The sequence below is a fragment of the Pteropus alecto genome, unplaced genomic scaffold (genome assembly GCF_000325575.1).
Source record: "Pteropus alecto unplaced genomic scaffold, ASM32557v1 scaffold433, whole genome shotgun sequence".
Taxonomy (NCBI): domain Eukaryota; kingdom Metazoa; phylum Chordata; class Mammalia; order Chiroptera; family Pteropodidae; genus Pteropus; species Pteropus alecto.
This window is the reverse complement of record NW_006433953.1, coordinates 523,388-534,857: the sequence shown is the minus strand read 5'-3', so window position 1 is coordinate 534,857 and position 11,470 is coordinate 523,388. Positions and strand designations below refer to the sequence as shown.

Sequence of the window (11,470 nt, the reverse complement as noted above, 5' to 3'; positions counted from 1 at the left end):
CTGCTGAACTCATTTATTCTAATTTTTTTGTGTGTGGAATCTTTGTGATTTTCTATATACAAGATCATGTTATCTGCAAATTGAGAGAGTTTACTTCTTTTCTAATCTGGATGTCTTTTATTTCATTTTCTTTCTTAATTGCTCCAGCTGGAACCTCCAGAACAATGTTGTACAGCAAAGGCCAGAGCGAGCATCCTTGTCTTATTTCTTCTTTTAGGAGTTTTGTGTGTTTTTAAAATACCATTTTCATTGAAATTGCTTTTCTAAGTTAATTTTTCAATGTATTCTGCTGGAATACAGAAATATAAATTAGTTCTTTTTTTTAACTTGAGATTTTCTACATAAACAATCATGTGTTTTTTTTAATGTAGTTCTACTTCTTTTTTTCTAGTTTTATGCCATTAAATTTTTACTCTTTCCTTATTACACTAGTTAGGACTTCCAATATAATGCTGAAAAAGTGGTAAGAGTGGATATTCTTGTTTTTTGATAGATCTTAGGAGAAAAGGGTTAAGCATTTTATTCTTTGCTATGTTGCTACACAGAAACTATAGAGTCCTACAGATTTTTCAGGGATTTAAAGTCTAGTAATTTCAAGTAATATTGGACTGCTTTGCATCTAGTTCTTGCTTATTCTAATTTTGGTAATGTGTCCTTAGAGGCCTACTCCTCTTCTTTCTTCTGTCTTTGTTCTTAGTTTGTCAGGGGCCACTGCTGAAAACTGAGAGAAGTGAAAGAAATAAAGGAAAAGAGTCTGGGCCCTTCCTTCTGGCCTGTTCCCTTTGGCTGTCTGTCAGAAGTGAGCAACAGCACCTAATTTTTGGATTAAAGTTACCCTTAAATATTAGATGAAGCCCAAGTCCTGGAGTTTTTGTTAGATTTGGACAGCATTTCTATCCAGCTGATGAAAACATTTTAATTGTGTTTTGCACTGAAATTAGAAAAATGAAAAACAAATTGTACCAATTTGGTTTGACTTACCAATCTATCCTGTTTCCCTGGATCTTTACCCAATCTATCTTTTTAATAAGAACTATTTTGGAGATCCTTTACCAGAGGTCATCAGCCTTTCTGCTTTATCCCTTGTTCCCTTCAGAAAATACAGAGGAATTTTTCCTCATCTCTAGGGTCTAGGGTAAAACCTTAGGACAATAGGGATATGGGGCAGAACTAGCAGGGCTCAAAAGGAGAAGGTCTGTTTGTCAGTATGGGGTAAAGGTGAAGAAGACAAGTCTAGGCTGGAAAGAGATGCATAAATATTTGCAAGTGCTACGTCCTTCACTGTTTTGGAAGCCATTAGCATTCTGGCCTCCTCTTGATTCTGGCTGGGGTAAGGGGGAAGGTGGGATTTAAAAAACACAAAATAGTCATTTGGGTCATGAAAATAACAAAGCAAAGATGTTTGGACTGTCTTGTCCCTCTCGCTTCTCCCATATGATCATCTCCCATAGCTGATAAGAGTGGGAGTGAAGCTATGTCCAGGGTAACCGAAGTGTCCAAGGACTAAGACGCTTCCTATTTCTGACCAGTCTTGGTGTCTCTGCTTTCCGCACTTCCCAACCTGAGCATTGCTTCTTTCCAGCAGTGCTGTTTCTGCTGACTCACCATGATCCGGTCTGTGCTGCTCCTTTGCTGTGTCTTGCTCTCCCCAGTGGCTGCCTTTCCAAGAAATGCCCTGAAAGGAATCCTGACCTCCCAGCCTTCTTTCACAGAATCTGGGCATCCTCCGAACGCACTCTCCAACCAGGACTCTCTCTTGGATCCCAAGACCTGCCAAGATCTCTTGCACGCGGCCCCCTCCTTAGGCCCTCTGCTTGGATACCTATCCAATTTATCTCTGGAGGAGGTTGGCTGCCCAAGTGAGGCCCACATTCTGCAGCTTCAGCTTGTTAGAAAGGGAGTAAAAGACATCACCGAAACCCTCATTCATGAGCGTGAAAAGCACAACGAAGAGGAAGGGATTGGCAATCATTTCGAGGGACCTGGGAGGATCGCCAGGGAAGCTTGTATAAATCCAACACTCAGCTATTCACCCTGAGGAATGTATTGATGGTGGTGAATACACTCACTGGGATGGCTGGCCTAGCAGTTAGCTCAGATGGCAATTGAATTTGTTAAAAAGCCATCTCCCATTTCTCATGTTGATGGTGAAACAATTTAAAGCTTTTACTGTCGACATCCTCTAGAACTTCAGGTATGAGTCTTGGGAACATGTTGAAGAATTAGGCACAAAGCTGAAGAAATAGTTAAGAGCCTCTTAGTATTTATGCATGATGACATTATAATTTATCAGATGTTTCACAGTTATTCTGAGGTGCTTTATGGGGAAATTGATTCAGGAATTTGTCCAGGTTTACTTTAGATATTTAATGCTACCTAGGTGATAAGTCTCCTTTCCCAGAATTATATTCAAAGGTGGGATATGGTAAGAAGTTAGAAATATTGGAGACTACTTAAGACAGAAGTAGACATTTTATTTCATTTCAGTGCTAAAACACACATGCAACTGGTATTGGCCTTGCCCACCTCTACTTAGTAGCACTTAGTCCCTATTTCTTATTCCATTTTTCCTTTTCTTTTCTTTGAGTTACCATAACTGTGCATGAAATATGTTCTAAGCATAAGCGGTATTTTAACTTTTTCTCATTCATCTACCCTGTATTAAAACCCCAACTACATGCTGTAACTTGCTAATATAATCTTTGATTGAAAAGAGATATTTAAAAAGAGCAAATAATAGATATCTAATCTCTTCTGATTCTGGATCTCCTAGCTCTTATCATGAGCCAGAGTGGGAATGGTGGCAGAGACCTGTAAGAAATGCCAAAGAACAGGGTCTTTGGTATTAAGGTCAAGTGTGCAACAAGAGAACAAGGTTTGGGCAGCCAGTACCAATGGACAAATATTTGCATAGATTACATCTCTTACTGATGATGGGGAAAGTAAATATCCCCTTTTTTTCATGGACAGAGAAGTAAGCAGCACAGGATTGAGCAGTTACGAAATCTAGCAATCAGTCTTACTTCTCAATAACTGGATTGTGTGGTAGTTTGGGGCCCCCTATAATTGAGTGGAAATAAAGCAGAGGAAGTCTCTGGTAACCTGAAGATGGAGAAAGACAAGGGGAACAATTGTGTTACATTTCCTCTTTCTTAAGCTTTTACCTAAGAACAAAAGCATGAAAGTGATGAAAGAAGTGTGCCCTGGGTCCTGGGCTCTTTTCAGACCACATCCCTTAGGGAAACAGTTTGTATGTTTCTGGTTTTTCTCTTCTGTAGTGTACTCTGGTCCAGACATGTGTGGCTTCAGACTCATCATTCCAACTGAGCTGCTTCTTTTCTACCTCCTGCTGCACCCTCTAGATGCTATTTTATATGGAAACCAGACAAATATACTGATGCACTATCCTTCATCCTTGGAATCCTATACACCATCCTCAGATTCCTCATCCTGCCAGACCCTGCTCCCAAAGTCCCTGCCTGGCTTCACCCAAATGGCCGCTCTCCCCAAGTTCCTGGTAGGCCTGCCACTGATGATTGCCCTGAAGGAAGCTGGCTGCCATGCTGATGTACGGACCCTGCAACTTCAGCTCTACCGCCAGGGTGGTGTAAATGCTACACAGATCCTCATCCAATATCTTCAAGGGCTGGAGAAAGGCAGAAGCACAGGGAGAGGGGTGTCAGTGGATACCCTAGTCTCTGCTCTGCAGCTGATGGCCAAGGAGCAGCCAGGCCCAGAGAGGGCCCGACGCTCTCTCCCCAGCAAGGACTGTGAGTATGAGCAGGAGCAGGGTGTACACAATATAGCCCAGTTGTTGCCAGGAGTGGAAACCTACTACAACCTGGGCACAGCTTTGTATTATGCTGCTCAGAACTGCTTGGAAAAGGCCAAGGAACGAGGCCAAGATGGGGTCATAGACCTGGGTTATGACCTTCTAATGGCCATGACTGGACTGTCAGGGGGGCCCATGGGACTAGCAATCAGTGCTGCACTTAAACCTGCAATGAAGGCTGGGGTTCAACGGTTGATACAGTATTACAATGAGAAAGAGGCCAACACCCCTCCACCAGAGACCAGCAAAGAGGGCTTGGGCAGTACTTCAGATGTGAATGACATGGCAGAAATAACTACCATGGCCCCTTTGGTGTCGGAAGTAGTAAATTCAGCTCCTTACTGGGGGTGGCCCTTATTTGAGAGCTATGACTTAAATCCTGGGAATGAGAATTTGGGGATATAAAAAGTGGTAAATGCAGAATGAATAAATCTAATATTCTGACAAACTGTATGTGTGTTTTCAAAATCCAAATCTCTAATGTGTTATCAGGAGGAAGGCAGTGCTGTAAAATGTGGGAACTTTAAAGTTTGGGATTTGGAGTCGGGTTTGGTTTTAAATCTAGGCTCCACTTGTTAGAGCCTCAGTGATCACTGACTAGTAATTTAACTTCTTTCTCCAAGCTTAGTTTTTAAAATTTCTGAAGTGGGGATAATGATTTTCACCTCAATGTGTTTTGTGGACATTAAAAACGATACAAAGAACCTAAAGTGCTTAGCAAAGCACTATCAATAAATATTTATTATTTTGTTATTACTTCAGCCCTCCCCTTCCTGTCCCAGAGTATCGAAATTCCGGTTCCACCTCTTGTTATGAAGCCCTTAGCGATTCCAATGTCGGGAGCTGGTCTCGATTCCGTAGCTGTAGAGCTGGTTCTCGGAAATCAGCTGTTTCAACTTTTGGCTATTCCATTAATTGGACTCCTCCCTCCGCAGTTATGGGGCGGGGCTTACTTGAGCTTTCCCACCAATTGCGGAAGCTGGAGGTGTGGCTTCCTCTCCACTTGTCCTGCCCCGCGTAGAGGAAGGAGTCGAGGCGGCACCAATGAGCTCACAGCTTGGGGAAAGCGTGTCGAGGTGCGCAGTTGAGGAGAGCGAGCTCTAAGGTTCGGCTGCGCTCCTAATCCTCTTGCGAGAGGTGGGGAACCAAGCCGAGGGCGGGGCGGGAGGTGCTGGCGCCGGAGTTCCCTCTGGGGAACCGAAACCTTGACTCGAGCGACTAGAGAGAGCGGGGATTGAGACCCTAACCAGGTACGGACCCTGAGAGATCACACGGGGGTTGGGGGTGGAGGCGTGAGTTCCTGCCCCGGAAGGGCAGCAAGCTCTGGGGACAACGCCCCTGAAGGGTCAGCCTCTGTTTCCAGGTTGAAATAGGAACTGTTATCTGCTGCATCCTGGATCAACCCTCTTCTGTCCAGTCTAGCTCCCCAACCCTAATGTCCCCCTCCCAAAACTCCCCTGCAGCCTCCGAGACCTGGAATTTGGCTTTGTTGCATTGGTTCAGTGTCTTAGACATCGCATTTACCCTCTAGTCTGTTTAAAAAAAAACACAGGTTTTTCAGATGTTTCCTTGCATTTGCCTGAAACTCCATAAGACTTGAACAACAGTTTGTAATGCCTTCTTTTACTGTTTTTTTTTTTTAAATTCAATTTTATTATTAGTTTCAAGTACACAGTACATTGGTTAGACATTTATATAGTTTATAAAACGATGCCCCTAATTGCTCTTTCTCTCTTCTGGCTCTTGGTCTGTGTTTTTTATAAAAATAAAAATCAATGTCTAAGGTTAGATATGATTTATTATACTTATTTGTTACATTAAAAAGTATAAGACACAGAAAGGTGAAACTATTTGCCTAAAGTTACATACAAAATAAAGTTCATTTCAGAAAAGCTAATTGAACACAAAATATGTGCCTAAGAGAGTGAGGGATAACTGGAGAAGAATGTAGGTGTAATAGCCCTTAACCTCAAGTGTTTGCAGTCCATTTTGAAAAGACCACATTTGTTTCTTTCTTTGTTTTCGTATTTAAACCGTGGGATTTACTTGCTGCCTTACTCTTTTAATACCAACCGATTAGTTCCTTAAGGACTGGAGCCTCGTCATTTGTTTTTTAAAAGCAATACAGACACATAGTTTAAAAAGTCAAGCACAACTAAAAGGGTTAAAATGAAAAATAAGAGCCCCTGCCCAGTCTTTTCCTTCCCTTGTTCCTACTTCCTAGCGATAGAAAAGGCGGCTCATAATTACTCATACTGATGGAAAAGAATCTCTCCTACCCCAAACATTCTTCTTTGATTTCTAATAAAATCGTATGACCTTTTTCAGACTACAGATGTGCATGCTTATTGTTTTCTGTTAGGTTCAGGCTGCAACGAGAGTAAGTTTACTTTCCTAAGCAGACAGATGGCAGCGGTCAAGGCAGGTAGGGAGAAAGATTCTCTGCTCAGCCTACTTGGTGACAGGCAAAAATCAGTTTGGAGTGAAATTTCTGGGTCTCTCACAAAGTTGATAATCCACATGAAGAATCAGATATAGAAGGAGGTCATAAAAGTGTCACAACCTTAGAGACTGAGTGACCCCTTATACAACATTTAAACATCTTCAAGAATGGAGCTCCTCTGTCATATATGGAGAGCAGTTTATTGGGTATACCTTATCTCCAAGGAGGTTTCAGTCCCTGATGAAGCTTTGGGGCCAATAGGGATTATGCTGAAATAAATACTTAGTACCCACACTGACCTTTAAGTGCTCCAACATGAACTAATACAGACACAAATAAATTTATTGGGGGAGATAGATGAAATAAAAATGGTGGAAATATCGTTAATGTTTATTGAAGATGAATGATGGGTACATGGATGATCCTTGTACCCATCCATAAGTCTTCACTCTATTTTGGTGTGTTTGAAAATTGCCGTTAAAACAACAAAAAGGCCTACGTATTGGAGCTCTTACATAGTACTCCCCGGAAGACTGTGTATCAAACCAATACTATTGGTTACTTTTGGAGAAGAGGGGAAGGGACCAAGATTGGGAGTGGGGTCAATGTAGACACCCTCCCCCCTTTTTTTCTGTATCTTTTAAAAAAATCTGTATAATTAAAAAATGTTAAATTTGTAATCAACAATCATGAGACTGTGGATGATTTAGTCCACTAAAATTTCCAACTGGGAACCTGAATCCTTCAGACTCTAGTACCAAATGGCACAGTGGGAGATGCTGCAGAATCTTGACAGCCCATTTCAGGATCAGCTGCACCAGCTCTACACAAATAGCCTCCTGCCAGTGGACATTCGACAGTACTTGGCTGTTTGGATTGAAGACCAGAACTGGTGAGGCCCTCAAGAATTTGGGAGGGTGGTGAGGAAAGTGGTTTCTTTCTTCTGAGCCCCCCCAGCCTCTTGGAGACACCAAGGGCAGGAAGGGGTCGGAAAGCCTCAGGACAGTAGCAACCCTGCAGCAATACTAATCTTTGTCATTCATTGTCCCTAGGCAGGAAGCTGCACTGGGCAAGGATGATTCCAAGGCTAACATGCTATTCTTCCACTTCTTGGACCAATTGAAGTACGAGTGTGGCCGCTGCAGCCAGGACCCTGAATGCTTGTTGCTACAGCACAACTTGCGAAAATTCTGTCGTGACATTCAGGTACTTGGAGGAGCTGGGAATAACAAAGTAGGTATAGGAGCTGAGTGTAGAGAAGTACAGTTTAGGGTATGGAACAGGATCTGAAGGTGCAAAAGGACAGGGGCAGATCTGGAGAAGGAAGGACAGAGTCTGGATTTAGGAAATCGCTAGCAAAGAGAAGGGTGGTGTTTATATGACCTGACCTTGTTGGGAAAAGGTTATGGTTTGGTGATCGATGGTAAAAGGAGAAAGGGCTAGGGACCCTGAGGGAGGGGCAAGTACTGGGGTCACTGGTGAGAAGGTTCATTGAAGACAGTTGAATTCAATCAATCCTTTCTCTTTTCCTACTGTAGGCCTTTCCCCAGGGCCCTACCCAATTGGCTGAGATGATATTTAATCTCCTTCTGGAAGAAAAAAGAATTCTGATCCAGGCTCAGAGGGCTCAGTTGGTGAGAACAGTTTGGTGGTGATATTTAAAATTCCTGGAATAGATAGGGACCATGGAAAGGACTCAGGAAATTTGCCTCAGAATAAGACCTTCCCCCCGACCTCTCCCCATAGACTGTGGTATAATTTCAGGCCTGGATTTCAGGGGTGAAAGGTCAGAGCTGAATATGTCCAGAGCTTCTTATTTCAGGAGCAAGGAGAGCCAGTCTTTGAAGTACCTGTGGAAAGCCAGCAGCCTGAGATTGAATCCCGGATCCTGGAATTAAGAGTTATGATGGAGGTTGGTAGATGTGGCAAGAGTCAGGATGGGCAGGACTTAGCCTGCCTCTTCTCACAGAAGCAGCCTCATCTGGGTCTCATCTCTACTGTAGAAGCTGGTGAAGTCCATCAGCCAGCTGAAAGACCAGCAAGATGTCTTCTGCTTCCGATATAAGACCTCAGGTAGGAAGCACATCGAGGGTATGGGAGAAAGGTGCCCGCTGGAAGGCCAAGGGTGAAAGAGAGCAAAAGGGAAAAGCCCCAGTAAACAATAATCACCTTTGGCTACACCTTGCTGGCTACAGTCCTGCTGCCATGCAAAGCTAGAAATATCAGGGTATGTTGGGGAGGTTGGTTGGGCTAGAGGTGTGGCTGAGGGACAGCTAGTGAATGTTGGAGGAGAGATTGGGAAACTACCTTAGCAGATTGAGTGGACTTCTGATTCAAGCATGACCATTCAGAATTCGCCTGAGGGCCCAGAGGTGCCTGTGCTTTGCTTGGTCCCCCTTCCTCTCCCTTCAGAATTCCCCCCTCCTGACTCTGATTGAGAAAGGCGAGGGGAAGGAGCCCTAGGTCTGAGCACTTGTCTCACTCCTGCTCCTGCCATCCAGTGAGGACAGCTTCTTTGGACCCCCATCAGATCAGACAGCAGCAGCTTCTGCAGGAAACTCTCAATGAACTGGACAAAAGGAGAAAGGTGGGAGGCAGAGGACAGAGGGAGTGGGCAGCAGGGAACTGGGGCAAATGAGGGATCTGGGAGCCCTGTCCTCTTAGCCTTGGCTTCTTTGTCCCTTTATTCCCATTTGGCTGGTAGTGGGTGATGGTGAGAGGTGCTCAGCACTCACTTCGTGTCTTTCCTAGGAGGTGCTGGATGCCTCCAAAGCACTGCTAGGCCGATTAACTACCCTAACCGAGCTACTGCTGCCTAAGTTGGAGGAGTGGAAAGTCCAACAGCAGAAAGCCTGCATTGGATCCCGTGAGGATGGAGGGTTGGAACTTTCGCAGCTAGAGAAGTGGTGAGAGGCACTTCCCTGCCCTCCTGCTCCCTCAGCCCTAGTCCTAGCCACTCTCCTGTGCTTTGTAAGTTGTAATGCCCTGTATATGGCAAGAGGTATTGCTCTTCTTAACCTCTGCTCCCCAGGATGATCCCACCTCCCTTATCTGACTGCAGCTCTTCATTCTCATTACCCAGAACTCTTCCTTTTTAATCACCTGAGAAACATGTTTTCTACTTTTTTGTGTGTGCAATGAATATAATGCAAAAGAAATTACTTATTACTTTATTACCCAGATGTAGCTACTGAATATTATTAAAAATTGAATCATACTGTTCATACTATCTTGAGACATGTGGGCTTGTTTGTTTGTTTTTTTTTTAACTTAGCAGCATATTATAGTATTTACCCATGTTACTTTTAATGGCTACATCATAGTTCTTTATATGAAGGTAACAATTTAGTTAATTAACTTTTATTTTGGACATTTGGTTTTTAATTTCTTGCTATTTTTTTCTAGTAAACTTTTATTTTTATATTTATTGTGATGTAGGCAAAAAAAGGAATGTGTCCTTCAACATACTCGAAAAATACCTACTGTTTTAAATATTTTCTCATGAGGAAATTCAGTATAATTTGAACTATTAAAAATAGGCCACAACTATTCAGGTAAATTGAAAACGGGTGTATTGAGTTTCAGGTACAGAATCAGTATTTAAATTTTTAAAAAACTTCATAGCTACATCTTTACATTCCTAATTATTTCTGTAATGTAAGTTGCCAGAATTGATATTCCTGGGTTAAAGTATATACCTTTCCTTGCTAGTAGTGATGGTATTATTGTGTTGATTCTTTGTTTCATTGTTTTTAGTAGAAAGAGCAGTATTAGTTTTTCTGATTATTAATGTATACCAATTGAAAACTTCTTGGACAACTTGGAAGAGAAAAGAAAGTAAAAATCACCCATATGCATAATCTGATCATGCAGAAGTACCCACTGTTTATGCGTTTGCATACTTTTTCCAGATTTTCCCTATACGTATACACAAATACACACCTATTTTAAACAGAAGGCAAATCATATATCTGTACTATCTTGTAATTTTTTAATTTTTAATTAATATTTTTGGACATTTTTCATGCTAAATATTTGAGCCTGTATCGTTATTTTTAATGGTTTCAAAGTATTTCATGATATGAATATGCCAAAATTTATATACTTAATATTAATTATTTCTAATTTTTCTATTACAAATAACAAAGCTATGAACTTCCTCATACATTTGTCTTTGTTCATTTGATTATTTCCTTAGGCTATATCTTAGAAATGGAATATTGTAAAATGTATGCACATTTTTTGGTGCTTTTAAAAATATCGTTTCAGCCTGCTATCCCAGTCTCTTTGCTTACATGTGGTATATGATTGTTTTCCTGTCACCACATTGCCTACTATTATAATTTTTTTAATAGAGACAGTTAAGTATAGAAGTCAGAAGTATAAATTGTGCAGTTAGACTGCCTGGGATTACATACAACTTCATTCCTTATTAGTTTTATGATCTTGAGCAAGTCACTTTTCTGTGCCTCAGTTTTATCATCTGTAAAATGGGAATAATAATGGTACCTACCTCATAAGGTTGTTGAAAGGATTATATGGATTAATATGTATAAAGCACTTCAAATAGTACATAGCAAGCATCGTATGAAAGTTAGCTTTATTATGTTAATTAATCTACCAGTTTTATATGTGAAAGTGGCTTAGATTTTTACTTCTCTGTTATGAATCATGTTGAATAAGCAATACTTACTTCCTGGATTCTTTTTTTTTTTTTGGTCTCAATCTGTTTTTAACTCTCCACATAGTTCAAATGGAGCTCTTAGAATCTGGAGGCTCCAGGAAACTCATGGATTCTCTCTCCCTTGGATTCTATCACTCAGGTTCACAGATGGAGCAAAGCTATTGTTTCATCTACGGCAGCTGCTGAAGGAGCTGAAAGGATTGAGTCACCTGGTTAGCTATCACCATGACCCTCTGACCACAGGAGTGGACCTGCGGGAGGCTCAGGTTACAGAATTGCTACAGCGTCTGCTCCTCAGGTCTATAGGCCAGGGAGGCACTTCTGGGTAGGGCAGAGGGAGGGAACAAGGGGAGCCATTCTTATAGCTGCTGAGCTATATATTCTCTCTACATCTCTCTTCCCAGAGCCTTTGTGGTAGAAACCCAGCCCTGTATGCCTCAAACTCCCCATCGACCCCTCATCCTCAGGACTGGGAGCAAGTTCACTGTCCGAACAAGGTTGACATTTCAGA

The 11,470-nt window shown here is 42.0% G+C and overlaps 2 protein-coding genes across 2 annotated transcripts in view; both read left to right on the top strand.

Annotated features, from left to right (window-relative positions):
- Positions 1-3,212: 3,212 nt before the first annotated feature.
- APOF (apolipoprotein F) lies at positions 3,213-4,522 on the top strand. The gene has a single exon (XM_025044726.1). It carries the CDS (start codon positions 3,296-3,298, stop codon positions 4,235-4,237), a length of 942 nt encoding a protein of 313 aa, XP_024900494.1. The 5' UTR covers positions 3,213-3,295; the 3' UTR covers positions 4,238-4,522.
- Positions 4,523-4,881: 359 nt separating this feature from the next.
- The window catches only part of STAT2 (signal transducer and activator of transcription 2), a 13,143-nt gene continuing 6,554 nt past the window's right edge, over positions 4,882-11,470 (top strand). The window contains exons 1-10 of the mRNA XM_006908905.3: positions 4,882-5,082; positions 7,024-7,167; positions 7,328-7,481; positions 7,814-7,909; positions 8,098-8,187; positions 8,279-8,348; positions 8,777-8,862; positions 9,027-9,181; positions 11,099-11,257; positions 11,364-11,456. Coding sequence (XP_006908967.1) covers positions 7,037-7,167; positions 7,328-7,481; positions 7,814-7,909; positions 8,098-8,187; positions 8,279-8,348; positions 8,777-8,862; positions 9,027-9,181; positions 11,099-11,257; positions 11,364-11,456 — 1,034 coding nt within the window. The 5' untranslated portion in view covers positions 4,882-5,082; positions 7,024-7,036. The remainder of the gene's footprint in view (positions 5,083-7,023; positions 7,168-7,327; positions 7,482-7,813; positions 7,910-8,097; positions 8,188-8,278; positions 8,349-8,776; positions 8,863-9,026; positions 9,182-11,098; positions 11,258-11,363; positions 11,457-11,470) is intronic.

What these genes read in the sequence shown, in the direction of transcription:
- APOF (XM_025044726.1), top strand. Translation starts at nt 3,296, where the DNA reads ATGTGTGGCTTCAGACTCATCATTCCAACTGAGCTGCTTCTTTTCTAC.